The following is a 27,647-nucleotide window of genomic DNA, read 5'->3' on the forward strand; positions in this document are numbered from 1 at the left end:
GCTCCCATTTTCTTATGGAAACATTAATTAATACCCACAGTACACAATGACATATCAAAGTGGTTTTGATAACATATGAAAACATAGTAAAAAGCCATTTCTGTCTGAAATGTATGTCATATTAGCAAACATGTTCAGCATTTTAGAGGTAAGAATACTCAGTCCTGGTCATCTCCTGAATCCAGCAGTGGAATCCAGGGGTGTGGTAAGGCTATTGTAGATGTATCCAGGATGTCAGAATGAGTATCATGATAGGGCTTCTTAAAATAAAATAGTGAAGTATTTGAACAGTATATTACCTCCTGACTGAGAAGCATAGAAGCTGTTTTTATTTTACTAGGCAAGTCAGTTAAGAACAAATTCTTATTTTCAATGACGGCCTAGGAACAGTGGGTTAACTGCCTTGTTCAGGGGCAGAACGACAGATTTGTACCTTGTCAGCTCGGGGATATGAACTTGCAAACTTTCGGTTACTAGTCCAACACGCTAACCACTAGGCTACCCTGCCGCCCCATTTGAGGTCCACAGGTATCAGTTTGCGTTTGCTGCCGCCGTTGGTGATGGGGGCCTCTTGTTTTTCAACTGTCACCAGACGGAGCACAAACACTGGGTTCAGCTAATCATTACATTCTGCACTGGGTGCTCCCTGCTTTAAAACCTGTCACCAGACAGAGCAGTCGCTGGGTTCAGCTAATCATTACATTCTGCACTGGGTGCTCCCTGCTTTAAAACCTGTCACCAGACAGAGCAGTCGCTGGGTTCAGCTAATCATTACATTCTGCACTGGGTGTTACCTGCTTTTAAACCTGTCAGCAGACGGAGCAGTCGCTGGGTTCAGCTAATCATTACATTCTGCACTGGGTGTTACCTGCTTTTAAACCTGTCAGCAGACGGAGCAGTCGCTGGGTTCAGCTAATCATTACATTCTGCACTGGGTGCTACCTGCTTTTAAACCTGTCAGCAGACGGAGCAGACACACTGGGTTCAGCTAATCATTACATTCTGCACTGGGTGCTACCTGCTTTTAAAACTGTCACCAGCAGTTGGCTACACCTTGAGGCCAAAGTGTGCGTCTGAAAACTTGTGGAAATATGCACTGAATTGCAGGTGTCGTCTTGTAAATGTTTAGTTTCTGGTGTTTCTGCTGGTTGAAGAGAGCTAAGACCATCTCCACTAGGGAAAGGACTACTGAGGATAAATTAGATTTACTGCTCACTGAAACCATCTATTTCCTCAAAAAGGTTATAAAACAGCTTTGAGTAATACAGCTCTGCAGTTTAATCTTAGTTTTCACATGCAGGGTCAAGTTCCCTCACATACATTAAGCCTCGTCCTGGACTATAATACATGTAGGGTCATGTTCCCTCACATACATTAAGCCTCGTCCTGGACTATAATACATGCAGGGTCAAGTTCCCTCACATACATTAAGCCTCGTCCTGGACTATAATACATGTAGGGTCATGTTCCCTCACATACATTAAGCCTCGTCCTGGACTATAATACATGTAGGGTCATGTTCCCTCACATACATTAAGCCTCGTCCTGGACTATAATACATGTAGGGTCATGTTCCCTCACATACATTAAGCCTCGTCCTGGACTATAATACATGTAGGGTCATGTTCCCTCACATACATTAAGCCTCGTCCTGGTCTATAATACATGTAGGGTCATGTTCCCTCACATACATTAAGCCTCGTCCTGGACTATAATACATGTAGGGTCATGTTCCCTCACATACATTAAGCCTCGTCCTGGACTATAATACATGTAGGGTCATGTTCCCTCACATACATTAAGCCTCGTCCTGGTCTATAATACATGTAGGGTCATGTTCCCTCACATACATTAAGCCTCGTCCTGGACTATAATACATGTAGGGTCATGTTCCCTCACATACATTAAGCCTCGTCCTGGACTATAATACATGTTCAATGGAGAATCTCTACTGGGGACCTCCTCCGAGTTGAAAAGAATCTCTACTGGGGACCTCCTCCGAGTTGAAAAGAATCTCTACTGGGGACCTCCTCCGAGTTGAAAAGAATCTCTACTGGGGACCTCCTCCGAGTTGAAAAGAATTCAGCTGTGTTTTAAATAAGGCTGTGGGAACAACTATGAAGTGAAAGGAAGAAAGAAACATTTAACTCATTTGTTGATTCTCCTTTTATTCTCTGGTTTGTTACAACACAAAGACAGAAATAGCATCAGAATATATAAAGCACAGTCACAGATAGAAAAATGAAACATATGACATCATAAGAACAGCCCTTAGCCGTGGTATATTGGCCATATACCACACCTCCTCTGGCCTTACTACTTAATTATACCGGCCCCATTCAAATAGGGCTTCAATAGACTGCTGCTTTATCATGTGTATATTGTGGATGGTAGTATTTAGTGAAATTGACAGTGTCCTTGAATGGAGACTAACTAAAGTGCTCAACATGCTAATTTCAGACTTTAGGAAAATGACACCCTAGCACATCGATAAAAAATGACCAACAATCCAGCAACATGTTTACCTTCATGAGTCATGGCCAGTCTGATCTGTCCAAGGAAAAGGCTTTGAACAAGGATAATAAACAATAAATCAAACAAATAGGTTTAGAAACCATAAATGGAGTTTTCGACACTGATGTTCTACGACAGACAAAATCTATTCAAAATAGTATCAGGCAGCTTTCACATCACAGGAGAGTGACGTGAACTCCCATGCACAAGCACACAGCCGCAGATGTTCTGTGTGGGAGTCTAACCTCTTGCATCACACTCACTCTGAATTATCTTTGGTTCACATTGCTGCTCATATCACCGCAGTCTATTTAAACATATATTTACATTTCAGATATTAAGTTACAATGTTTATTAGTTATAATAAATTGGGTGCTTTGAGCCCTGAATACTGATTGGCTGAAAGCCGTGGAAAATCAGACCGTATACCACAGGTATGACCCAAAAATATTTTTACTGCTCTAATTGTGTGGGTAACCAGTTTATAACAGCAATAAGGCACCTTAGAGGTTTGTAGCATATGGCCATTATACCACGGCTAAGTGCTGTATCCAGGGGCTCCGTCGTACATAAGAACTACCCTTCACCTTGGTACAGTATATTGGCCATATACCACACCGGCTTGGGCCTTATATTGCTTAATTATACCAGTCCCATTCAAATAGGGCTCAAGATACTCACAGTACAACACATTTATACAGGTGCTTTATCTCTTCCTCATGCGTCTCTTGCAATTCATTGATTTTCTCAGTGAGTTTTGTTTTATCATGACCATATAGAGCATTCAAAAGATCATACTCCCCTTTGTGCTTTAATATCAGTTTCTCCTTCTCTTCTTCGTGTTGATCCAATAGTTTTTGGAAGTCATTTTCATATTTCTCTTTAAAGTTATTCATTTCCTCAGCATGTCTTCTGGCCTCTTGTTCATATTTATCCATATTTTCTTTTGTTTTCCTTTCATAATCTGCCTTCATTTCTTTCCATTTCTTCTCTTCTTGTTCTCTCCTGACTTCATCTTCCATCTCTTTCCTCATATTCTCTTCTTCACGTTCTTGTTGAAATGTTTCTTCCAGTTTTCTTAGTCTTAGTCTCTCCTCCACTCTTCTGTTTACATCCTCTTGAAATCTTCTTTCCTGTTCCTCTCCACGTTCTCTCTCCCATTGCTCTCGTTGCGTTGTCATTTTGTCTGTCAAATCTCTCCTCTTTTCTTCAAAGTCTTTTTCTATTCGTTCTCTTTCTTTCTGCTCTGTTTCTCTCCTCTGCTCTTCTGATTCCTTCATCTTTATTCTATCTCGTTCCCTCTCTCTTTCAAACTCCTCTCTCAATCTCCTCTGTTTTTCCTCTTGTTCTACAAGAGTGTCTGCCTCCATCTGTCTCCTCAGCCTTTCTTCTTCCTGTTGTCTGTCTCTTTCTTTCTTCAATTGTTCCTCCCATTCCTCTTTTTCTCTACGCATGACCTCTTGGAGTTCTGTTTGACCTTTCTCTGCTTCCTCTATTTTGCTTTGCCACTCTTGTCTTTCTTTCTCATCCTTCTTTCTCCTCTCATCCTCTTCTTTCTCTCTCCTTTTAATTTCTTCCTCCTGTTTCCTTTTTAGTTTATCAAACTTCCTTTCCTGATTTATTTGCCGTTCTTCTCTGTCTTTCTCTTCTTTTCTCAGTTTTTCCATCCTCATTTGATATTCTCTCTCCTTTTCTCTTTGTTGTTTTTCCAACTTTATTTCCTGAGTTTTTATCTCTTTTTCCATCTTCTCTTTTTCTGTGTCCCATATTTCTCTTTTCAACTTTTCATCTTCTTTCCTTTTTTTGTCCTCCAACTCTCTTTCTTCCTTATCTGCTTTCTCCTTGTCTTCATGTTCTTTTCTAATAGCTTCTTCTCTCTCTCTCAACATGTTTTCTCTCAGCTGTCTTTCCTGCTGAACTTTAAATCTCTCCTCTTCCAACTTTGACTTCATCTTTTCCATGTCTGTTTCATGTCTGACCTTCAGTTTCTCCATGTCAGCCTTTATCTCCGTCTCTCTCTCCTTCAGTATTGCTTCTTGTTTGTGTTTAATGGCTGTCTCTGCCTCCTGGAACATCTCATTGGTGTAGAAACTGCCCTTGTTCATGGACACCATTTCGTTAATCTTCTTAAGAAGCTCAGTGACCTGTGTGCGGTCATCTTCAACTCTGTTGTTGAAGACATGGAATCTGTCTCCACAATCTCTGATCAGTTTTTTCAGTGTGGCACTCTTGCTGTTCCCAATGTAATCTTGAATTGATTTCTTTTTCAAGTCATCTCCTCTAGTAAACAGAACTAAGCAGAACATTCCTGCCCGTGGACCAAAGGTTGTCTCTATGAGGTCCAAAGTGTCCAGCTCCTCTTGTGTGATTCTCCCGATACTCAACACTATGATAAACACATGGGGACCAGGAGCTGACAAGGAAACACATTTCACTATCTCTTGCTGAACATCTTTATTAGACAATGTTGTGTCAAAAAGACCAGGTGTGTCCACCACAGAAACTGTTCTTCCATCAACTTTGCCGACTGCCTTCTTACAAACTGTTGTCACAGAATCAGTGCTGGATTCAGACTCAAATTCATCTCTGCCCAGGATAGTGTTTGCCGAGGCGCTCTTCCCGTTGCCAGTTTTCCCAATCAGCACCACCCTTATGCACTCTGTGCTGGAACACTCCATTTCAGCACCTACAAATTAAACAATAAATGATAAGATATGAATGTTAATTACTGCATGAATTGATATTGAAATCAACACAGAAGGTTCATAGTGTTAAATCATTGCTTTCCCAATCACTGCCCAATATTTGTTCCTCCCTGTGTTCAACAAACTCACCTTGTGACATGTTCCTGATTATCTCCTCTAAATCCTTGATTATTCTGTTATTTTGGTCCAGTTCTGATTGGTGTTTAGCCTCCATGTACATGTACAGAGTGTAGCAGGTTCTGTTTTGATCCATCATCTTCACTATTTCTGCTACAAGTTCTGTCGTCTGCTTAGCGTTATCAATCTTTGAAGCATCAAAGATTTTATACCGCCCTCCGCATATCTTGATCAGTTGCTTTGTGTCTGCATTTTGTTCCACAAAGTCAACTGCAGTTTTATCAACTGGAATGTTATCCTGTCTAAACAGGACCATGACAAAGTCATTGACTCGTGAGCTGAGAATCTTCTGGATGGTCTCCAGCTCTCCTTTGTCTTCGTCAGTGATTGGACCCAAAGGTACGACCAGGAGGAAAGCATGGACTCCAGAGTCACAGAGAGAGACACAGTGGAAAGTCTCACGCATCACTTCCTCCTGAGTGAGATGTGTTCCAAACAGAGCAGGCAGCTCGATGAGGGTGACCGGCCGACCACACACCTCTCCTTCTCTCTTCACACACACTGAGGAGGAGCTGGACTTTGGACTGGACTCTGTCTGACCCAGTATGGCATTGGCTATTGAAGTCTTCCCAGCTCCTCTTCTGCCACACAGCACCACGTTCAGTCTCTGAGCCTTTGGTGTCATGGTATCATGTGTCGTCTCTTCATTGGAGGTGAGGTATCTCCATTCATTCTCCTCTACCATCTTTTCTATTGTTTCAGTTAACTCTTTGTGGTCACATCCTTGTTTGTACATTTCATGATGCCTTCCTCCACATTCTTCAATCATTTGACTCAGATGAGGATTTCCTGTGAGTCCCTCGTGAGTAATAATCACCATTGAATACTTGAAGGCCTCTTTACCAAATATGTTCAGGATCAACTTGAATGTGTTTCTGTTCTCCTCTGTGAACTCCTCAGGCTTCAACACCAGCAGGACCCCATGAGGCCCAGGAGCAGAGAGAGACTTACATTTCTCCATCTCCTGCATCAGGGACCGCACAGTCAGAGGTGAAGCAAAGAAGTCTGGAGTCTTTACAACAGTAACAGACTTGCCATTCACCTTCCCACTGGCTGACTCACATGGCTGTTTATAGTTGAAGAAATGAGCAGGCCTAAAAGCCTCTTTCTGTAGGATCATGTTACCCACTGTACTCTTCTTATCGTCGCTCTTCCCCAGAAGCAGAATCCTGAGTGAAGACACTGTAAAACACATGTACACATTGATTAATAGAAGGATATGCATTTAAGGTATCATAATACCCATTAAACCTAGAGGTCAAACAGGGAAATGGTTCCTATCGTTTTTCCACCATTCATTTTTCCCATAGGAGATTTTAGAATCACTTAAAATAAGGTCTGTGTTTCGTGTAGGCTTAGGTAAGAATCTCTGGATTAACTATCTAATGTTATCTACATGTAGTAATGAATAAATTGGCAACATTTCTTTAATTGGACAATTATGTGAACTGTCTTGTGCAAGTTTTAAAATGACCTGTTAGCAAAGTTGTAAGCTATGACATTCAGGAGCTTGTAGGGATTTGTAGTTTTGCATGATATCTACATTGATGCTAATTAGCATTTTCTAATTTGAGAGTAAATAGAGACAAATATATTGATAAAGGGGGGGGAGATCTACACAGCACATCGCTGCACCTCAAAAATAATCTCTAAATCTTGATCCGTATTTGTCTTTGTATCCACCAGAGGGCGCAATAACCTCAAATTGATAGATACTGTTGGTTTATGAGCTGTGAAATCATACCTCATTCTAATCGTTAAAAGTGTTAAAACAAAACAATAACATGAGCATGGTACTAGACTATAAAGTACAGTAGGACCTCAGAGATACAAACACATTGGGAATGGAGGTCGGCAGACTATTGAAATGGACTTAAGTGAATAATAAAACTTATATATATATATATATAGGTCACGTCTACCTACACAGCTTTTGTACCATATTTGCCTATCAGGATAGACATTTTGAAAACAGAAACAACAATAATGAAAATGTGTCCTAATGACAAATCCTTCTGAGCCGTAGTCCTCCCTCTTAAATAACAAATAGTTGCAATAGGGTGTATAACTACTGAATTTTACCCACATTTTTCATGACTGCTTGATGGCTTCAGTCTTTCTTGCTTAAATGATACCAATCCTGAAGAAAGTTGACACTATTAATTTCAGTGACTTCCTCTTAGCAGTCCATTTAAACCAGTAATAATGAAACAAAAGTGAATTGTCAGTGGTATTCAATGTTCATTTCACAATAAGTTTTGTGCTCTCTGTATACTTACCAGTTTCTCTAATGTTCTCCCATTTGTTCAATTGTGCTGATTCGCCTTGTTCCAAAACATCCTTTCCAAGTTCTTCCTCAGAGAAAGATTTGAGACTTCCATCAGTTTTACTCCTGTGGATTTCCTCTTTCCCTTGTACAATGCCACTTGTATCTTCAAATACATCACAGGTGAGATAGTCTCCCCCATTCTCCTTTACAATCTTGTCAACATCTGCTATAAGTTGAGTGTGGTCGCTGAGGTGCATGAGGTGCTGCCTCCCTCTACAGGCTTTGACCATCTGATTCAGAGGGTGATCCTCAGCCATGTGTCCCCTCTTGTCTTCATGAGTTGTCAGAACCATTGAGTAGTCAAAGGACCGGTCACTGAGAGTGTCTAGGATCTTCCTGATTCTGTCTCCCTCTTCCTGTGTGAACTCCTCAGGCTGCAGCACCAACAGGAACACATGAGGTCCCGGGTCAGACAGAGTGACACACCAACGCAGTTCCTCTGAGAGTTTGTCATGTGACAGGTCTGGAGTGTTGATCACAGCTATGTGTTTGTCCTCCACCTGACCCCTGGCTCTCTCACAGTGGTTTTGTACATAGTTGGGGTCAAATGCCCCTCTTTCCAGGATGAAGTTCCCAACAACACTCTTCTTAGAGCCATTCTTTCCGAGCAGCACAATCCTTAGCTCTGTAGGACTTTCAGACACTGTAACATAAACACCACAACCTTATTTAAAATGTCTGCCGGAAAACATTGTTGAAAATGTTGACACTAAGATTTTGGTTTGCTTTTCTTTCAGAACATTATGCACCATATTTCACCAGAACAACATAAATGCACAACTCTTCAATCTAAAAATCTGTTTGATATTTTATTGATCACTCACTCTTTGGGGGCAATAGTTCCACACTGTTGCGTCTCAGGGCCTTTGGATTCGAGACTGGAAACACACCCAATTTACAAGCATCAGTATTTTCTAAAGATGTTAATGTTGATTGTGGCTTGTGTTGAATGTGTGTGATGCAGGGCAGTATTACATGAGCGATTTTAAGACAAACTGAAATCATTTTTTGAAAGGCAAATAGGAACAATTTTAACCACAAATAGGTGCTAAGTGGTATAAAAAAAAGTCAAAGTCCAGGCACTCATGAGACTTTGAAAATTAAAAACCCACTAATGTATGGGCTAAAACATAAAAATACCACATCAGGTCTGACAACCTGATTCCCCTTTAAGAGCATATGTGGTTCTTGTAGAATACTTGAAGTGCTCCTGCTACTTTCTTCTGAAATCATTTTTTTGTTGAGTAGCTATGTTGGTTTTCGGTAAGCTAATTTAATCTCATATCAACATTATTGTGAACAATTGATCAAATAATAAATCAAATATTGTGCTGGTTCCACTTCAAAATCAAATTGCAACTATTTGCATCAGCTTTTTGGGGATACTCAAGATGATGTATTTTTATGCATAATATACTTTACTTTTAATGTTTCTCAAACACTAATATATTAAGTCCAGCATAAAACAATGGCTAAGATCCAACTTCATTGTATCAAATCCAGAACTGTTAATGTACATTAGATCTACTTAATCTTTCCCAGCGGTTTTGATATCTATTCATCATGATCCATTACACCTCATAGCACAACAAACTGTTTGATACTAATATACAAATGTGCTTTTGTTTCTTCAAACATGCATACAACATTGTGTAAAGTATTGTACTGTAAAATATATATATATTACCCACAATCCTCTGAAAACAGTTTTTACAGTTTACAATTCCCACCAAGTGGACTAATCGTATAGGTGCACTGCATAGAGTGTTGGCCTTTCTAGCCAGTGACCCAGGTTCACTTCCTTCCCCTCCCTGTCGTTCGCTACATTGGTGTCAGAAGTGGAATGACAGCCGTAAGGTCATCGGAGCGTACAGCCCGGACATGTGAGGGGACTGACTAGCCCACTCACAGGGACATGCCTTCCCATTTGAAGGGGGCAGTTTAGCGAGTCTTGATAAATGTGCCACATTACAATTCCCACATCTGTCTGACAGTTATCAGAAATGATCACAATGCAATACTTCTTTATGATCTTCTATGTAGGACGTCGGAGTACAAAAATCGGTTAACCACCTAACTGAGGAACTAAATTTAATCTTGCGTAATACCCAAGATGCAGTCGCACCCCTAAAAAAACAAAAAAACATTTGTCACAAGAAACTAGCTCCCTGGTATACAGAAAATACCCGAGACCTGAATCAAGCTTCCAGAAAACTGTAAGTCTTACGACTAGCTTGGAAAGACAGTACCGTGCAATACCGAAGAGCCCTCATTGCTGCTCGATCATCCTATTTTTTTCAAACTAATTGAGGAGAATTAAAAACAATCCAAAATGTATTTTTGGTACTGTCACAAAGCTAACTAAAAAGTAGCATTCCCAAAGAGAAGATGGCTTTCACCACTTCAGCAGTGATAAATTCATTAACTTTCTTGACGAAAAGATTATGATCATTAGACAGCAAATTACGGACTCCTCTTTAAATCGGCGTATTTCTCCAAAGCTAAGTGTGCCTGAGTCTGCACAACACTGTCAGGACCTAGGATCAAAGGAGACACTCAAGTTTTTAAATCCCATCTCAACACAACAATCATGAAAATAGTCATAGCCTCTAAACCTTCAAGCTGCATACTGGAGCCTATTCCAACTAAACTACTGAAAGAGCGGCTTCATGTGCTTGGCCCTCCAATGTTGAACATAATAAACGGGTCCCTATCCACCGGATGTGTACCAAACCGGATGTGTACCAAATGTGGCAGTAATAAAGCCTCTCTTGAAAAAGCCAAACCTTGTCCCAGAAAATGTAAAAACTTATTGGCCAATATCGAATCTCCCATTCCTCTCAAAATTGTTTGTAAAAGCTGTTGATAGCCCATCATAGCCCTGAGACTGCACTCATGAAGGTGGTAAATCACCTTTTAATGCCATCAGACCAAGGTTTGGCATCTGTCCTGCAGCTATTGACACTATCGATCACCACATTCTTTTGGAGAGACTGGAAACCCTCATTTGTTTACTCGGATAAGTTCTGGCCTGGTTTAGATCTTATCTGTCGAAAAGATATCAGTTCGTCTCTGTGGATGGTTTGTCCTCTGACATATCAATTGTAAGTTTTGGTGTTCCTCATGATTCCGTTTTAGGACCACTATTGTTTTCACTATATATTTTACCTCTTGGTGATGTCATTCAGAAACATAATGTTAACTTTCACTGCTATAAGGACGATACACAGCTGTATATTTCAATGAAACATGGTGAAGCCCCAAAATTACCCTCCCTGGAAGCCTGTGTTTCTGTCAAGTTCGTTGTAAGGATCGGACCAAGTAGAGTTCCACATCATTTTAATAAATCGAAACTCACTGAACAAAACAACAACTATACATAGACAAGATCCCACAACACAAAGGAGGAAAATGGATACCTAAATATGATCCAAAATCAGAGACAACGATAAACAGCTGTCTCTGATTGGGAACCATGTCAGGCCAATAGAATAGAATTACAAAAAACCCTAGACCTACAAAACCCTAGACAATACAAAACTAGCGTAGCCACCCTAGTCACACCCTGACCTAACCAAAATATAAAGAAAACCGAGATATCTCAGGTCAGGGAGTGACACTTATTACCTTTTTAAACAATATTACTTGAATAGCCTATGGGAAAAGTGTACAAATGTGTATTCGCATCAGTAGGCTAAGTGACTGAATTGCATCAGAAAAGTATTAGAAAGTTCAGGAAAACATCAGGGATGCTCATCATGTAATAGGCCTAATGTATGAGTGTGTGTGTAGAGAGAATATCTGCATTGCTTTCAATTGCTTGACTAATGATCATGAGTACTCACCTCAACTTAGCTAACATTCCCCATTCCAATTGTAACCAAATATCCAAACGGAGATTCAGTGAGAAAAAAAATCGGACATTGATTAATTTATCAAGATGAGTTCCCATGCTTGTCTCAAAGCAGCGCAATGACATTGTCCCAATAAAAACGGTCTGTTAATAATCAGTTGGCCACACATGGCAATTCCTTTACATCTATTATAACCAGTGGTGAAGTGTTTTTTTTTTTGGTAGCCTACCAGAGCACCATTTTTATTATTATTACTAAGCCATGATTTCTGAATGAAAGTTGGTACCAACATGGTAACATAAAGTAATTTTAGAATATATGTTACATACAATACTTTTTTGGTTACTACATGATTCCATATGTGTTATTTCATAGTTTTGATGTCTTCATTATTATTCTACAATGTAGAACATAGTAAAATAAAGAAAGACCCTGGAATGAGTCGGTGTGTCCAAACATTTGACTGGTACTGTATATCACTGTGCTGCTGACTATCAGGCAGTGAGAAGGCTGTTAGTGAGTGAGTGAGTGATTGATTGATTGGTGGAGAGGTGGAGGGCCGGAGGGGTGTGTGTGCTCAAAGTACACTTATTACACTGATTAAGAGAGTGCTGCAGCACAGGCAGCTGAGTCACGGTGACAGAACAGCACCTGAGCACGTAGACAACTTTTTACCAGTTGTAGGTTGTAGGCTATTTAGATGGGTCATTATGGAGACACCCCTTTTCCATAAAACATATTAACGTGCTAGAACTGATATAACGGAGACAAAGCTCTGGAAAACTACTTTTGCTCTTTAGATAAATTCGCTCAGAGGTGGTTTAAAGTAAACTGCATTCTAATGCCAACTTTCTTATGGCTAACAGTATTAAGTCAACTTTTCTTATGGCTAACAGTATTAAGTCAACTTTTCTTATGGCTAACAGTATTAAATCAACTTTCTTATGGCTAACAGTATTAAGTCAACTTTTCTTATGGCTAACAGTATTAAGTCAACTTTTCTTATGGCTAACAGTATTAAGTCAACTTTCTTATGGCTAACAGTATTAAGTCAACTTTTCTTATGGCTAACAGTATTAAGTCAACTTTCTTATGGCTAACAGTATTAAGTCAACTTTCTTATGGCTAACAGTATTAAGTCAACTTTCTTATGGCTAACAGTATTAAGTCAACTTTTCTTATGGCTAACAGTATTAAGTCAACTTTTCTTATGGCTAACAGTATTAAGTCAACTTTTCTTATGGCTAACAGTATTAAGTCAACTTTCTTATGGCTAACAGTATTAAGTCAACTTTCTTATGGCTAACAGTATTAAGTCAACTTTCTTATGGATAACAGTATTAAGTCAACTTTTCTTATGTCTAACAGTATTAAGTCAACTTTTCTTATGTCTAACAGTATTAAGTCAACTTTTCTTATGGCTAACAGTATTAAGTCAACTTTTCTTATGTCTAACAGTATTAAGTCAACTTTTCTTATGGCTAACAGTATTAAGTCAACTTTTCTTATGGCTAACAGTATTAAGTCAACTTTCTTATGGCTAACAGTATTAAGTCAACTTTTCTTATGGCTAACAGTATTAAGTCAACTTTTCTTATGGCTAACAGTATTAAGTCAACTTTTCTTATGGCTAACAGTATTAAGTCAACTTTTCTTATGGCTAACAGTATTAAGTCAACTTTCTTATGGCTAACAGTATTAAGTCAACTTTCTTATGGCTAACAGTATTAAGTCAACTTTCTTATGGCTAACAGTATTAAGTCAACTTTCTTATGGATAACAGTATTGAGGTTAAGGGTTTTACTCATGCTCAGTTCTATGGTCTGGAGCACTGCACGAGTGGACATTTTAAATTGAAGTTATGGACCTCCCTTGCATGCTTGTGTTATGGGAAAAAGTCCACAATTAAAATGACATTAAATGTGGAGGATGATAGGCTAGATTTGAGTCTGTTGGCCATGAAGTAGGCTATTAATTTCAATGCCATTGCAGGCTACTGTAGCCTACCATTAAATACGATAACTCAGTTTGTTGTTGTAGCCTTGTGTAATAGGCTACCTGCATCTAGCTCAGTAAACCATGGCAAAATTGAATTGCAATTATAAACCCCGATTTGAGTCAGTATTCTTTGCTTATTGAAATAAGTCAATCTCGCAAATAGACCATTTACTGTATACCGGTTTGTAGTCTTAACATCTGTCACATTACAACTGCACAATTGGCAGAAAATAGCCCAACATTCATTTTTAGAGATTTCGAGATCCTCTGTCCAACTTTCACTCAAACTCTCCTGTCGGATTTATCTATAGTTATGCACTTCCACAAAAGGGATTTATTCACAATTATAAACTGGGTGGTTTGAGCCATGAATGGTGATTGGTTGAAAGCCATGGTATATCAGACTTGCATACTTTTTACTGTTCTAATTATGTTGGTAACCAGTTTATAATAGCAATAAAGGACCTCAGGGGTTTGTGGTATATGACCGATATACCACGGCTAAGGGCTATGTCCTAAGAACAGCCCTTAGCCGTGGTTTATTGGCCATATATCACACCTCCTCAGGCCTTATTGCTTAATCATAGCAGTCAAAACAAGTTAAATTGACATCCATTGATGGAAAATGATCAGGAGACTTTAATAAGGGCAATGTATCTTTTCTCTTGCAACATATTCTTATTTTTTGTTATGATTATTTTTGGTACTTTTGACCCCCTTTTTCTCCCCAATTTCGTGATATCCAATTGGTAGTTTCAGTCTTGTTCTATCGCTGCAACTCCCATACGGACTCGGGAGAGGCGAACCCTGTACCCATGACCCTTTTCCACATTCCAGACCACCGCACGGCAGCCACAGCCAACTAGCTAGACCACAGTTACTGTACGATATTGTCATCGGCACTCCAGTAAATTAGTTAATGATAAATCTTTTGACAGTGATTATCCAACAAAGTAAATTTAGCCACCAGTTTAACTCCTAACTATGTTGCAAATGTGAAGTGCAAGTTCATGCCTATTGATCATTAACTCGTATGGATACTCACTTTATTAACCATAGCTGATAAAGCACGAGGAGGGAGAGAGATGCAGCTCTAGCAGGCATGGGAGGGGCCCTACCACAGTTTCTAAACCCAGAGATACAACATTGCAAGACTTCGGGGAAAGCTTGACTATGTAGAACAAGCCGGGGTTTGGGGTTTGAGAAGTTAATAAGAGACGTGAAAGATTATTCCTTAGTTGTTCATTTTCTCAAAATCTAAAGGCACAACCTAGAACGTCTTAAGTAGCTGAACGTGTTATTAAGTGACAAACTGACACGTTACGCAGACGACCTTTGGACCCAATGACGTGAGCTGAGCATGAGCTTAGCTTGCCATGACATCTCCTCCAAGTGTGATCAGGGATTTCTATTGGATAAAGAGTTTTAGCCTATCTTTATATTGAACTGTCTTTGGCCGTACTATGAGAAAGTGACATAGGGAGTTGCACAACTGAATGCATTCAAATGTGTCTTCCCGCATTTTAACCCAACCCCTCTGAATCAGAAAGGTGCGGGAGCTGCCTTATCAACATTCGTCATTTTAATTCCATCTTCCATTTATTATATATCTCCTAACTTTTGCAACACGCGGAGGCTCTATGACTGTAGCCTGTTGCCGCTTTGATGTATGATTGGCTGCATAAATGAAAACATTTCTCTCTCACTACTGCAGCAGTCGTGTCCGGATCTGTATGGACCCTTCCCGACAAGTCAGTTAAAATTACACAAACCCGAGACCTGTGACAGTCATATCATTTCCGACACAGACCCGTGACATTTACATTATTAACATTCAGGTTTTACATTTTTATAAATAAACAGATAACAATAATATGGTGCCTGCCTGGTGAAGGCATTTCTCCAGAACCCCATGTTTCAGATATTTCCTGTAAATGATTTTCCACAGATACAGCATAGAGATTGTTGTAGGCCATACTAGACGAAGAGCAGTTGCCCAAGATGAGCCCAAAAAATATATATTTAGTCCGTTCTGCAAATTGAGTTAGAAATGTCGGCCAGCAATATGAATGATACGTTACAAGATTTGATGAACATCAGGCCAATATATATATTCTTGAGGTTTTACTGCTCTTACCTTCGTCTCTGAATGATGCAGCGTCCGCCATTTCATCCTTCAAATGTCTGCACTGGACAGATAAATGTGAAAGTGAAACTTCAAGAAAAACGTATTCCTCCTACCTGTTAAAGGGACAATTCATTTTGTGGAGTTGCGGAGAGACTGCAATCTACATGTTGAATTTGTTACAAACCACTAACTTGAACATTTGTAAACAGAATAACAATTTGACTGCATTTTCTCCACCTGGCATACGGTGCATTCGGAAAAATATTCAGACCCCTTGACTTTTTTCACATTTGTTACGTTACAGCCTTATTCTAAAATTAATGAAATATTTTTTCCCCTCATCAATCTACACACAATACCCCATAATAACAAAGCAAAACCAGGTTTTTATAAATTTTTGCAAATTTTGAAACTGAAATATCACATTTACATAGTATTCAGACCCTTTACTCAGTACTTTGTTGAAGCACATTTGGAAGCGATTACAGCCTTGAGTCTTCTTGGGTATGAAGCTACAAGCTTGGCATATCTGTATCTGTGGAGTTTCTCCCATTCTTCTCTGAAGATGCTCTCAAGCTCTGTCAGGTTGGATGGGGAGCATCGCTGCACAGCTATTTTCAGGTCTCTACAGAGATGTTCGATTGGGTTAAAGTCCGGGCTCTGGCTGGGCCACTCAAGGGCATTCAGAGACCTGTCCCGAAGCCACTCTTGTGTTGTCTTGGCTGTGTGCTTAGGGACGTTGTCCTTTTGGAAGGTGAACCTTCGCCCCAGTCTGTGGTCCTGTGCGCTCTGGAGCAGGTTTTCATCAATGATCTCTCTGTACATTGCTCCATTCATCTGTCCATCAGTCCTGACTAGTCTCCCAGTCCCTGCCGCTGAAAAACACTCCCACAGCATGATGCTCCCACCACCATGCTTCACCATAGGGATGGTGCCAGGCTTCCTCCAGAAGTGACGCTTGGCATTTGGGCCATTTGGGTTTCATCAGACCAGAGAATCTTGTTTCTCATGGTCTGAGAGTCAATCAATCAAATTCATTTATTAAGCCCTTCTTACATAAGCTGATGTCACACAGTGCTGTACAGAAACCCAGCCTAAACCCCAAACAACAAGCAATATAGGTGTAGAAGCACGGTGGCTAGGAAAAACTCCCTAGAAAGACCAGAACCTAGGAAGAAACCTAGAGAGGAACCAGGCTATGAGGATTGGCCAGTCCTCTTATGGCTGTACCGGGTGGAGATTATAACAGAATATGGCCCAGTTGTTCAAATATTCATTGATGACCAGCAGGGTCAGATAATAATAATCACAGTGTTTGTAGAGGGTGCAACAGGTCAGCACCTCAGGAGTAAATGTCAGTTGGCTTTTCATAGCCAATCATTGAGAGTATCTCTACCGCACCTGCTGTCTCTAGAAGGTTGAAACAGCAGGTCTGGAACAAGGTAGCACATCCGGTGAACAGGTCAGGGTTCCATAGCCGCAGGCAGAACAGTTGGAGCAGTACCCCTCCTAGGGACAAGAAAGGGGTCTAATACCACACTGAAGAGTTTTCTTATACATTGTTTGTCTTCAGGAAGGCAGTGAGTTGCTGCGCAACAGCTTTTTAAAAAATGTTTGAGAGGAATGGGAGATTCGATATAGGTCGATAGTTATTTATATTTTCTGAGTCAAGGTTTGGCTTTTTCAAGAGAGGCTTTATTACTGCCACTTTTAGTGAGTTTGGTACACATCCGGTGGATAGAGAGCCGTTTATTATGTTCAACATAGGAGGGCCAAGTACAGGAAGCAGCTCTTTCAGTAGTTTTGTTGGAATAGGGTCCAGTATGCAGCTTGAAGGTTTAGAGGCCATGACTATTTTCATCAATGTGTCAAGAGATATAGTACTAAAAACTTGAGTGTCTCCCTTGATCCTAGGTCCTGGCAGTGTTGTGCAGACTCAGGCACACTGAGCTTTGGAGAAATACGCAGATTTAAAGAGGAGTCCGTAATTTGCTTTCTAATCTTTTCTTCAAAGAAGTTCATGAATTTTTCACTGCTGAAGTGAAAGCCATCCTCTCTTGGGAAATGCTGCTTTTTAGTTAGCTTTGTGACAGTATCAAAATTAAATTTTGGATTGTTAAGTTTGAAAAATAGGATGATCGAGCAGCAAGGAGGGCTCTTCGATACTGCATGGTACTGTCTTTCCATGCTAGTCGGAAGACTTCCAGTTTGGTGTCGCAGAATTTCCGTTCAAATTTTCTGTAAGCTTGCTTCAGAGCTCGGGTATTTTCTGTATACCAGGGAGCTAGCTTCTTATGACAATTTTTTTCTGTTTTCAGGGGTGCGACTGCATCTAGGGTAAGGTTAAGGTTAAATTGAGTTCCTCAGTTAGGTGGTTAACTGATTTTTGTACTCTGACATCCTTGGGTAGGTGGAGGGAGTCTGGAAGGGCATCTAGGAATCTTTGGGTTTTCCGAGAATTTATAGCACGGCTTTTGATGATCCTTGGTTGGGGTTTGAGCAGATTATTTGTTGCGATTGTAATAAAATTGTGTTCCAATAGTACAGGATTATGAGGAAAAACATTAAGATCCACAACATTTATTCCACGGGACAAAACTAGGTCCAGAGTCTGACTGTGGCAGTGAGTAGGTCCGGAGACATGTTGGACAAAACCCACTGAGTCGATGATGGCTCCGAAAGCCTTTTGGAGTGGGTCTGTGGAATTTTCCATGTGAATATTAAAGTCACCAAAAATGGGAATATTATCTGCCATGACTACATGATCTGATAGGAATTCAGGAAACTCAGTGAGGAACGCTGTATATGGCCCAGGAGGCCTGTAAACAGTTGCTATAAAAAGTTAAAAAGATGAAAACGCAGTTGTTGTTTTTGTAAATAGAAATTTGCTATCGTAAATGTTCGCAACACCTCTGACTTTGCAGGATGCGCGGGGGATATGGTCTTATTTAACATAGTAAATTCATCAGGCTTAAGCCATGTTTCAGTCAGGCAAATCAGATCAAGATGATGATCAGTGATGAGTTCATTGACTATAACAGCCTTGGAAGTGAGGGATCTAACATTAAGTAGCCCTATTTTGAGATGTGAGGTATCACAATCTCTTTCATTAATGACATGAATGGAGGAGGTCTTTATTCCAGTGAGATTGCTAAGGCGAACACCGCCATTTTTAGTTTGCCCAACCTAGAACGAGGCACAAGACACGGTCTCAATGGAGAGAGCTGAGCTGACTACACTGACTGTGCTAGTGGCAGACTCCACTGGCAGGCTGGCTAACAGCCTTCTGCCTGGCCTACACCCTATCACATTGTGGAGCAAGGGGAGTTAGAGCCTCGTCTATGTTGGTAGATAAGATGAGAGCACCCCTCCAGTTAGGATGGAGTCCGTCACTCCTCAGCAGGCCAGGCTTGGTCCTGTTTGTGGGTGAGTCCCAGAAAGATGGCCAATTATCTACATATTCTATCTTTTGGGAGGGGCAGAAAACAGTTTTCAACCAGCGATTGAGTTATGAGACTGCTGTAGAGCTCATCACTCCCCCTAACTGGGAGAGGGCCAGAGACAATTACTCGATGCCGACACATCTTTCTAGCTGATTTGCACGCTGAAGCTATGTTGTTCTTGGTGACGTCTGACTGTTTCATACTAACATCGTTGGTGCCGACATGGATAACAATATCCCTATACTCTACACTCGCCAGTTTTAGTTTTAGCCAGCACCATGTTCAGATTAGCCTTAACGTCGGTAGCCTTGCCCCCTGGTAAACAGTGTTTGATCGCTGGGTGATTAGTTTTAAGTCTAATACTGCGCGTAATGGAGTCGCCAATGACTAGGGTTTTCAATTTGTCCGAGCTAATGGTGGGAGGCTTCGGCATCTCAGACCCCGTAACGGGAGGAGGAGAGACCAGAGAAGGCTCGGCCTATGACTCCGACCCGTTGCTTAATGGGGAGAACCAGTTGAAAGTTTATGTCGGCTGAATGAGCGACACCGGTTGAGCATTCCTACAGCATTTCCTTCCAGTAGCATGAGAAAGTTGTCCGGCAGCGGGGACTGTGCGAGGGGATTTATACTACTATCTGTACTTACTGGTTGCACAGACGCTGTTTCATCCTTTCCTACACTGAAATTACCCTTGCCTAATGATTGCGTCTGAAGCTGGACTTGCAGCTCAGCTATCCTCGCCATAAGGCTATTGTTCTCCTGTATATTATGAGTACAGTGATTGCAATTAGACGGCATAATGTTATTGTTACTACTTAGTTTCGGATCTGAACCACCCTTTACTGAGGAGTGGCTTCCGTCTGGCCACTCTACCATAAAAGCCTGATTGGTGGAGTGCTGCAGAAATGGTTGTCCTTCTGGAAGGTTCTCCCATCTCCACAGAGGAACACTGGAGCTCTGTTAGAGTGACCATCTGGTTCTTGGTCACCTCCCTGCCAAGGCCCTTCTCCCCCGATTGCTAACTTTGGCCGGGCAGCCAGCTCTAGGAAGAGTCTTGGTGGTTCCAAACTTCTTCCACTGTGTTCTCAGGGACCTTCAATGCTGCAGAATTTTTTGGGTACCCTTCCCCTGATCTGTGCCTCGACACAATCCAGTAAGAGTGTCCATGATTGAGTCTTTGAATGAAGAGATTGAGATAAAACTGTCCCGTTTGAGTGTTTGTTGCAGCTCATTGCAGTCGCTAGCTGCAGCGAATTGAAAAGAGGAGCGACTGAGGGATGTGTGTACTTTGGGGCCCTTTAACCGAATGTGACTGTGAATACGAATGTTGCTAAAACCTGTTTCTTGAATTCTAAACATCAGACATTTGAAATCTTACATTTTGACCATCATAATACCTCCTTATGGCAGAAACTTTAGAAGCACTACATTTTTTGTTGTTGTACTTTTTACACCTTTTTCTCGATATCCAATTGGTAGTTACAGTCTTGTCCCATCGCTGCAACTCCCTTACGGACTCGGGAGAGGAGAAGGTCGAGAGCCGTGCAGCCTCTGAAACACGACCCCGCCAAGCCACACTGCTTCTTGACACACTGCTCGCTTAATCCTGCTGCAACAATGTGTCGGAGGAAACACCGTACAGGTAGCGGCCGAAGGCATGCGCCCGCCCCCCCACTAGGAGTCGCTAAAGCGCATGGAACAAGGACATACCAGTGGGCCAAACCGTCCCCTAACCCACAATGAACTCTGGGTCAATTGTGCGCCGCTTCATGGGTCTCCAGGTCCAGGCGGCTGACTATAACACAGGCCCGGATCGAACCCAGATCTACACTGTCATGCAGTGCCTTAGACCGCTGCGCCACTCGGGAGGCCTAATTATGGTCAATTTAGACTGAGAATAGTATCTAGTTATGGTAAGTATGGCCAGTTTTAATTGTAACGGTTCAGGAGATTATTTCAAAAAAGCAGAAGATCAGTCTTTAAGTGTATTAAAGAAAAGGAATATAACATATACTGTTTACAGGAAACTCACTGTACCACCTTAGATTCATTTGCTTTGAAAAAGGAATAGGGTGGTGAAATAATTTTCTGTCATGGACAATGGAACTCAAAAGGTGTGAAGTTGATTTGAATGTGCAAATAGTCAAGAATAATTTGCAAGGAAGGTGGATCCTGTTGAATATTAAAGTGAACTTACACGCAACAAACGATCAAATCATTACGGTGGGAGACTATGACACTGTGTTAAGTACCTACACCTGCACTCTACAAACTATCGTCACTGTGCTCTTAAGGAAATCACAAATATTATGGACACATGATAAATAGTGGATATTTGAAGACTAAAAATCCCTGACCTAGTAAGATATACATGGAGGAGACTTAATCAAGCTAGTACTACTTTCTTGTATCTTTCTCTCTTGCATCAGAGGTTCAAAAAGTATTGATAAGAGACAGAATGCGATTGGATCATCATCTAATTGGCCTTCACATAACTCACATAACGTGGATAACTTACAGATTATCCACGTGGATGGGGATATCGGACATTTAATTAAAGTCTACTGGAGGACAACTTATTTTTAACTTGGACAAAATATTTCATAACAGAATTTTTTCAGTACAATTATCAGTGGGGAGAACATGTCACGACCTTAGTTAGCTTTGTTTTCTTTATTATTTTGGTTAGGTCAGGGTGTGACAAGGTTTGGTTTGTTTGTGTTTTTGTCCTGTCTAGGTTTTTAAAAATGTTTATGGGGTTGGTACTAGTCTAGGTGTTTTGTATGTCTATGGTTGCCTAGATTGGTTCTCAATTAGAGGCAGCTGTTTATCGTTGTCTCTGATTGGGAACCATATTTAGGCAGCCATATTCCTTGGGTATTCGTGGGTGATTGTCTATGTTTAGTTGCCTGTGTCAGCACTATTTATATATAGCCACACTTTCGTTTTGTTGTTTTTGTATAGTTCGTTCAGTGTTCTTCCTTCATTAAAAGATGTATTCCAATCATGCTGCGCCTTGGTCTCATCGCTATAACGAACCTGACAGAACAAGTATTTGATACACTGCCGATTTTGCAGGTTTTCCTACTTACAAAGCATGTAGAGGTCTGTACTTTTTTTATCATAGGTACACTTCAACTGTGAGAGACGGAATCTAAAACAAAATCCAGAAAATCACATTGTATGATTTTTAAGTAATTAATTAGCGTTTTATTGCATGACATAAGTATTTGATCACCTACCAACCAGTAAGAATTCCGGCTCTCACAGACCTGTTAGTTTTTCTTTAAGAAGCCCTCCTGTTCTCCACTCATTACCTGTATTAACTGCACCTGTTTGAACTTGTTACCTGTATAAAAGACACCTGTCCATACACTCAATCAAACAGACTTCAACCTCTCCACAATGGCCAAGACCAGAGAGCTGTGTAATGACATCAGCGATAAAATTGTAGACCTGCACAAGGCTGTGATGGGCTACAGGACAATAGGCAAGCAGCTTGGTGAGAAGGCATCACCTGTTGGCGCAATTATTAGAAAATGGAAGAAGTTCAAGATGACGGTCAATAACCCTCGGTCTGGGGCTCCACGCAAGATCTCACCTCGTGGGGCATCAATGATCATGACGAAGGTGAGGGATCAGCCCAGAACTACACGGCAGGACCTGGTCAATGACCTGAAGAGAGCTGGGACCACAGTCTCAAAGAAAACCATTAGTAACACACTACGCCGTCATGGATTAAAATCCTGCAGCGCACGCAAAGTCCCCCTGCTCAAGCCAGCGCATGTCCAGGCCCGTCTGAAGTTTGCCAATGACCATCTGGATGATCCAGAGGAGGAATGGGGGAAGGTCATGTGGTCTGATGAGACAAAAATAGAGCTTTTTGGTCTAAACTCCATGGAAACTTTTCTGCAACAGGACGACTGCACCGTATTGAGGGGAGGATGGATGGGGCCATGTATCGCGAGATCTTGGCCAACAACCTCCTTCCCTCAGTAAGAGCATTGAAGATGGGTCGTGACTGGGTCTTCCAGAATGACAACGACCCGAAACACACAGCCAGGGCAACTAAGGAGTGGCTCCATAAGAAGCATCTCAAGGTCCTGGAGTGGCCTAGCCAGTCTCCAGACCTGAACCCAATAGAAAATCTTTGGAGGGAGCTGAAAGTCCGTATTGCCCAACGACAGCCCCGAAACCCTGAATGATCTGGAGAAGGTCTGTATGGAGGAGTGGGCCAATATCCCTGCTGCAAACCTGGTCAAGAACTACAGGAAACGTATGATCTCTGTAATTGCAAACAAAGGTTTCTGTACCAAATATTAAGTTCTGCTTTTCTGATGTATCAAATACTTATGTCATGCAATAAAAGGCAAATTCATTCCTTAAAAATCATACAATGTAATTTTCTGGATTTTTGTTTTAGATTCCATCTCTCACAGTTGAAGTGTACCTATGATAACAATTACAGACCTCTACATGCTTTGTAAGTAGGGAAAACCTGCAAAATCGGCAGTGTATCAAATACTTCTCCCCACTGTAGGTTCAGCAAATCCCTTTATTGTTTGGGATACCTTTAAATGTACCTTCAGAGGTCATTCAATTCAATATTCATCAATAATAAAAAATCTGTTTCTGTCTAAAGAAATGGTGTCATCTATGATTCTCCAAATTATATTTTAAAAGAGGAAGCAAACTATTTTAAGCAGATGTTTATTATTTTTCTCCAGTTCATTCTACGGCCCTTGTAGTATTGCTGATTCATCAGCATTAAAATATGTAAATATTCCTATGAGTAAATAGGCAGGTGCATCATAATTTTGGTATTAGGTAATGGGGGGGATGTAAAAAATATAAATTATTCCCCAAGTTATTTCTATGGCCTTTGTAGCACCTCAAATTCCATTGTTGTTTCATTGAATTTTGAAAGTAATTTTAAAATTACAAACATTTAGGATTACATTTTTATATATAAACTGGAAAACAATAATATGGTGCCTGCCTGGTGAAGGTCTTCTCCGTTTGATGTCGGATAACAATAGAATGTTCATGATGTCACTGCGACAACTGTCTACAGACATGTCAATAGAATGTTCATGATGTCACTGCGACAACTGTCTACAGACATGTCAATAGAATGTTCATGATGTCACTGCGACAACTGTCTACAGACATGTCAATAGAATGTTCATGATGTCACTGCGACAACTGTCTACAGACATGTCAATAGAATGTTCATGATGTCACTGCGACAACTGTCTACAGACATGTCAATAGAATGTTCATGATGTCACTGCGACAACTGTCTACAGACATGTCAATAGAATGTTCATGATGTCACTGCGACAACTGTCTACAGACATGTCAATAGAATGTTCATGATGTCTCTGCGACAACTGTCTACAGACATGTCAATAGACATAGTATAAACCAGCCTTCAGTCTTGACATTTTTGGTTGTTTAGTACACTACTGTACTCTGTTTAGCACATGGCCTCACATGTGAATCCTTAAGCTTTATTTTCATGTATAACACATATTTTCAAGAATGTTAAATATTTGAATTTGGTATTTTTGAATTTCACGCTCTGTAATTTCACCGGATGTTGGCCGGTAGCGTCCCAACTTCCCCAGAGAGGTTAAATAGATGGGTGGGGCTAAGGCTTAAAAGGGTGTGAATGATGCAGGTATAGACAAAGAAGAGCTCTTCAGTAGGTGTACCAAAACATTCAACATTCAAACATCTCTGAAGCTGGAGACTCACATCTCCCTCACAAGCTTTAAGCACCAGCTGTCAGAGCAGCTCACAGATCACTGCACCTGTACATAGCCCATCTGTAAACATCCCATCTATCTACCTACCTCATCCCCATACTGTATTTATTTATTTATCTTGCTCCTTTGCACCCCAGTATCTCTACTTGCACATTCATCTTCTGCACATCTACCATTCCAGTGTTTAATTGCTATATTGTAATTACCTCGCCACCATGGCCTATTTATTGCCTTAACTCCCTTAACTTACCTCATTTGCACTCACTGTATATAGACTTTTTTTTATTTTGTTCTACTGAATTATTGACTGTATGTTTTGTTTATTCCATGTGTAACTCTATGTGCCTAATTGCTATGCTTTATCTTGGCCAGGTCGCAGTTGCAAATGAGAACTTGTTCTCAACTAGCCTACCTGGTTAAATAAAGGTGAAATAAAATAAATAAAAGGGCCATTTTCTCAAAAGTGGGGTTTATCAACTTTCAAAACAGAATTACTTTCCCATTGTTCCTCAACTGTAGTGTATGATCTACCATTTTCTAGCTCTGAGTCTCTACTTTTATCCACTCTAAAAAAAAAATATTTTACATTTTGCTGACCAAATCGAGCCAGACGGTCACATATGTGTGGATATATCTCAGATACTTGTGTTGTCCTCTGTATTTGTTTGTTGCTTGTGTTGCGAAGTGATGATGTCAGACAACACTGTGCCACAGAGAGAGTCACAAAAATTAACATGTCAGGGCAAATAAATTCGATCTGACCGTTCAGACCGTTTTTACCTGATTTCAAAACATCTATGAATGTGATACAAATCTTATTTGAGCACATGCTTTTTGGCTTTTAAGACCTAGGGGAAAAGGTTGAATTTGTATCACATTCATAGATGTTTTGAAGTCACACAAACTGCTAGTCTGAACAAGGCAAAAGTTAACAAAGCCCTTGCTAAACTGGTTAGACAGCTAGTGTAATGGCTGGATGCATATCTATGTCACATACAGGATCTCTGCCAAGCTGAATTAAACACCCCCCTGATCTTATGGGCAGGACGCAGCTTGTGAGCCTCTTCCACATTCCAGACCCTTCTATGACTGGCTCTGGCACGTTCAAGCGCTGCAGCCACAGTCAACTAGCAAATCAAATCATTTGAAAAAAAATTGTCACATACACATGGTTAGCAGATGTTAATGCGAGTGTTGCGAAATGCTTGTAGCAAGGCAGCGGTTACTATACTATATTGTGGTCGGCACCTGGCATTGTTGAAAACACAAAAATGCAACAGTCATTTTAGTAAACAAATAATCAATAGCTAGCTACATTACGACTCCAGTAAATGTGTTCATGATGGATCTTTAAACAGTGATTATGCAACAAAGTAAATTTAGCCACCAATTTATCTCCCAACTATGTTGTAAATGTAAAGTGCAAGTCACGGCTATTGATCATTATCACATGTGGATACTCAGAGACATTAAAATATGTATATTTCTATGAATAAATATGCAGGTGCATCATAATTCTGGTATTAGGTAATGGGCTACAGATTTTTAGTTTTTATATATATATCAATATTTTCCCAGCTATTTCTATGGCCTTTGAAGCATTACTGGTTCATCGACTGACATCAAATTCCATTGTTGCTTAATCGTAGAATGTTGAAAGTAATTTTCAAACCTAAATATTTTTTTTTTTAGGTGTTACATTTTTATAAATATAAACAGGATAACAATATTGTGGTGCCTGCCTGGTGAAGGCCTTCTCCAGAACCCCTTGTTTATGATATTTCCTGTAAATGTATTTTCCAAAGATAGAGCACTGAAGCATAGAGATTGAGGTAGACCCTCTCTCGACGAAGACCAGTTTCCCAAGATGAGACCCAAATATATATATATATATATATATATTTCATGTGTGGTAAATTTAATTAGACATTTAGGCCAACAATATGATTGAAACATTACAGATAATGATGAACATCAGGCCAACAGATATATTTTTAAGGTTTTACTGCTCTTACCTTTGTCTCTGAATGATGCAGCGTCCACCATGTCATTCTTCAAATGTCTGTACTGGGCCAGATAAACGAAAGTGAAAGTTGCAGTACAACCTGTTCCTACCTGTTAAAGGGAGTTGTGGAGAGACTGAAATCTACATGTTGAATTTGTTTGCAACCCACTAACTTGAGCATTTGTAATCAGAATAACAATAAGACTGAATGTTCTTCACCTGGCTTACTTTAACTTGCATGACCAAGTCATTTCAGTGAATTAAACCCAGCTCATTTAGCCATGACCAAGTCATCTCATTGAATTAAAACCAGGTCACTTAGCCATTAAATATCTTTAAAAATAAATCACATACCAAACATTCTGCTACTTTCCAGTGGAGTCTTTTGGCAAACATTGTTAAACTAAATAAAAAAATAGTAAAACTCAAATCGTTTTTTGACATATAATTCAAATAAATGTTATATTTGATTGATATTGGGCAGATACTGTACACATCTCCAATCCCGCATCAAAGTAATACGCTAAATTACTTGGTTTGATGTTACTCTGAAGTGATTTGAGTTGGTCAGGTAGATCAGGCTAGGCAAAACAAAACTGTAAAGACAGAATACCAAACTGTCTCCAGGTACAGTATATGAAGACTGTAAACTCACCTTCACAATGAAAAGCTTCCTCCACAAGGTGGCACCAGTAACCAGAGAAACCTGGGTAGTGTGCTGAA

The 27,647-nt window shown here is 40.3% G+C and overlaps 1 protein-coding gene across 6 annotated transcripts; it reads right to left on the reverse strand.

Moving 5' to 3' along the window:
- Positions 1-2,148: 2,148 nt before the first annotated feature.
- Positions 2,149-26,988, reverse strand: LOC109871840 (citron Rho-interacting kinase). Of its 6 annotated transcripts, XM_031806858.1 has the most exons (8): positions 26,935-26,988; positions 15,715-15,766; positions 8,550-8,603; positions 7,676-8,368; positions 7,483-7,536; positions 5,349-6,578; positions 3,777-5,200; positions 2,149-3,743 (listed from the first exon to the last, which is right to left on the reverse strand). In XM_031806858.1, the coding sequence occupies exons 1-8, from the start codon at positions 26,968-26,970 to the stop codon at positions 3,192-3,194; spliced, it is 4,095 nt and encodes a 1,364-aa protein (XP_031662718.1). In that variant the 5' UTR covers positions 26,971-26,988; the 3' UTR covers positions 2,149-3,191. The 6 variants fall into 6 exon arrangements, with proteins under 6 accessions (XP_031662718.1, XP_031662717.1, XP_031662719.1 ...); XM_031806857.1 differs by having other exon boundaries at positions 2,149-5,200; XM_031806859.1 differs by lacking the exon at positions 7,483-7,536 and having other exon boundaries at positions 2,149-5,200.
- Between the last annotated feature and the right edge of the window lie 659 nt (positions 26,989-27,647).

Source organism: Oncorhynchus kisutch, linkage group LG27 (assembly GCF_002021735.2).
Source record: "Oncorhynchus kisutch isolate 150728-3 linkage group LG27, Okis_V2, whole genome shotgun sequence".
In the NCBI taxonomy this organism is placed as follows: Eukaryota; Metazoa; Chordata; class Actinopteri; order Salmoniformes; family Salmonidae; genus Oncorhynchus; species Oncorhynchus kisutch.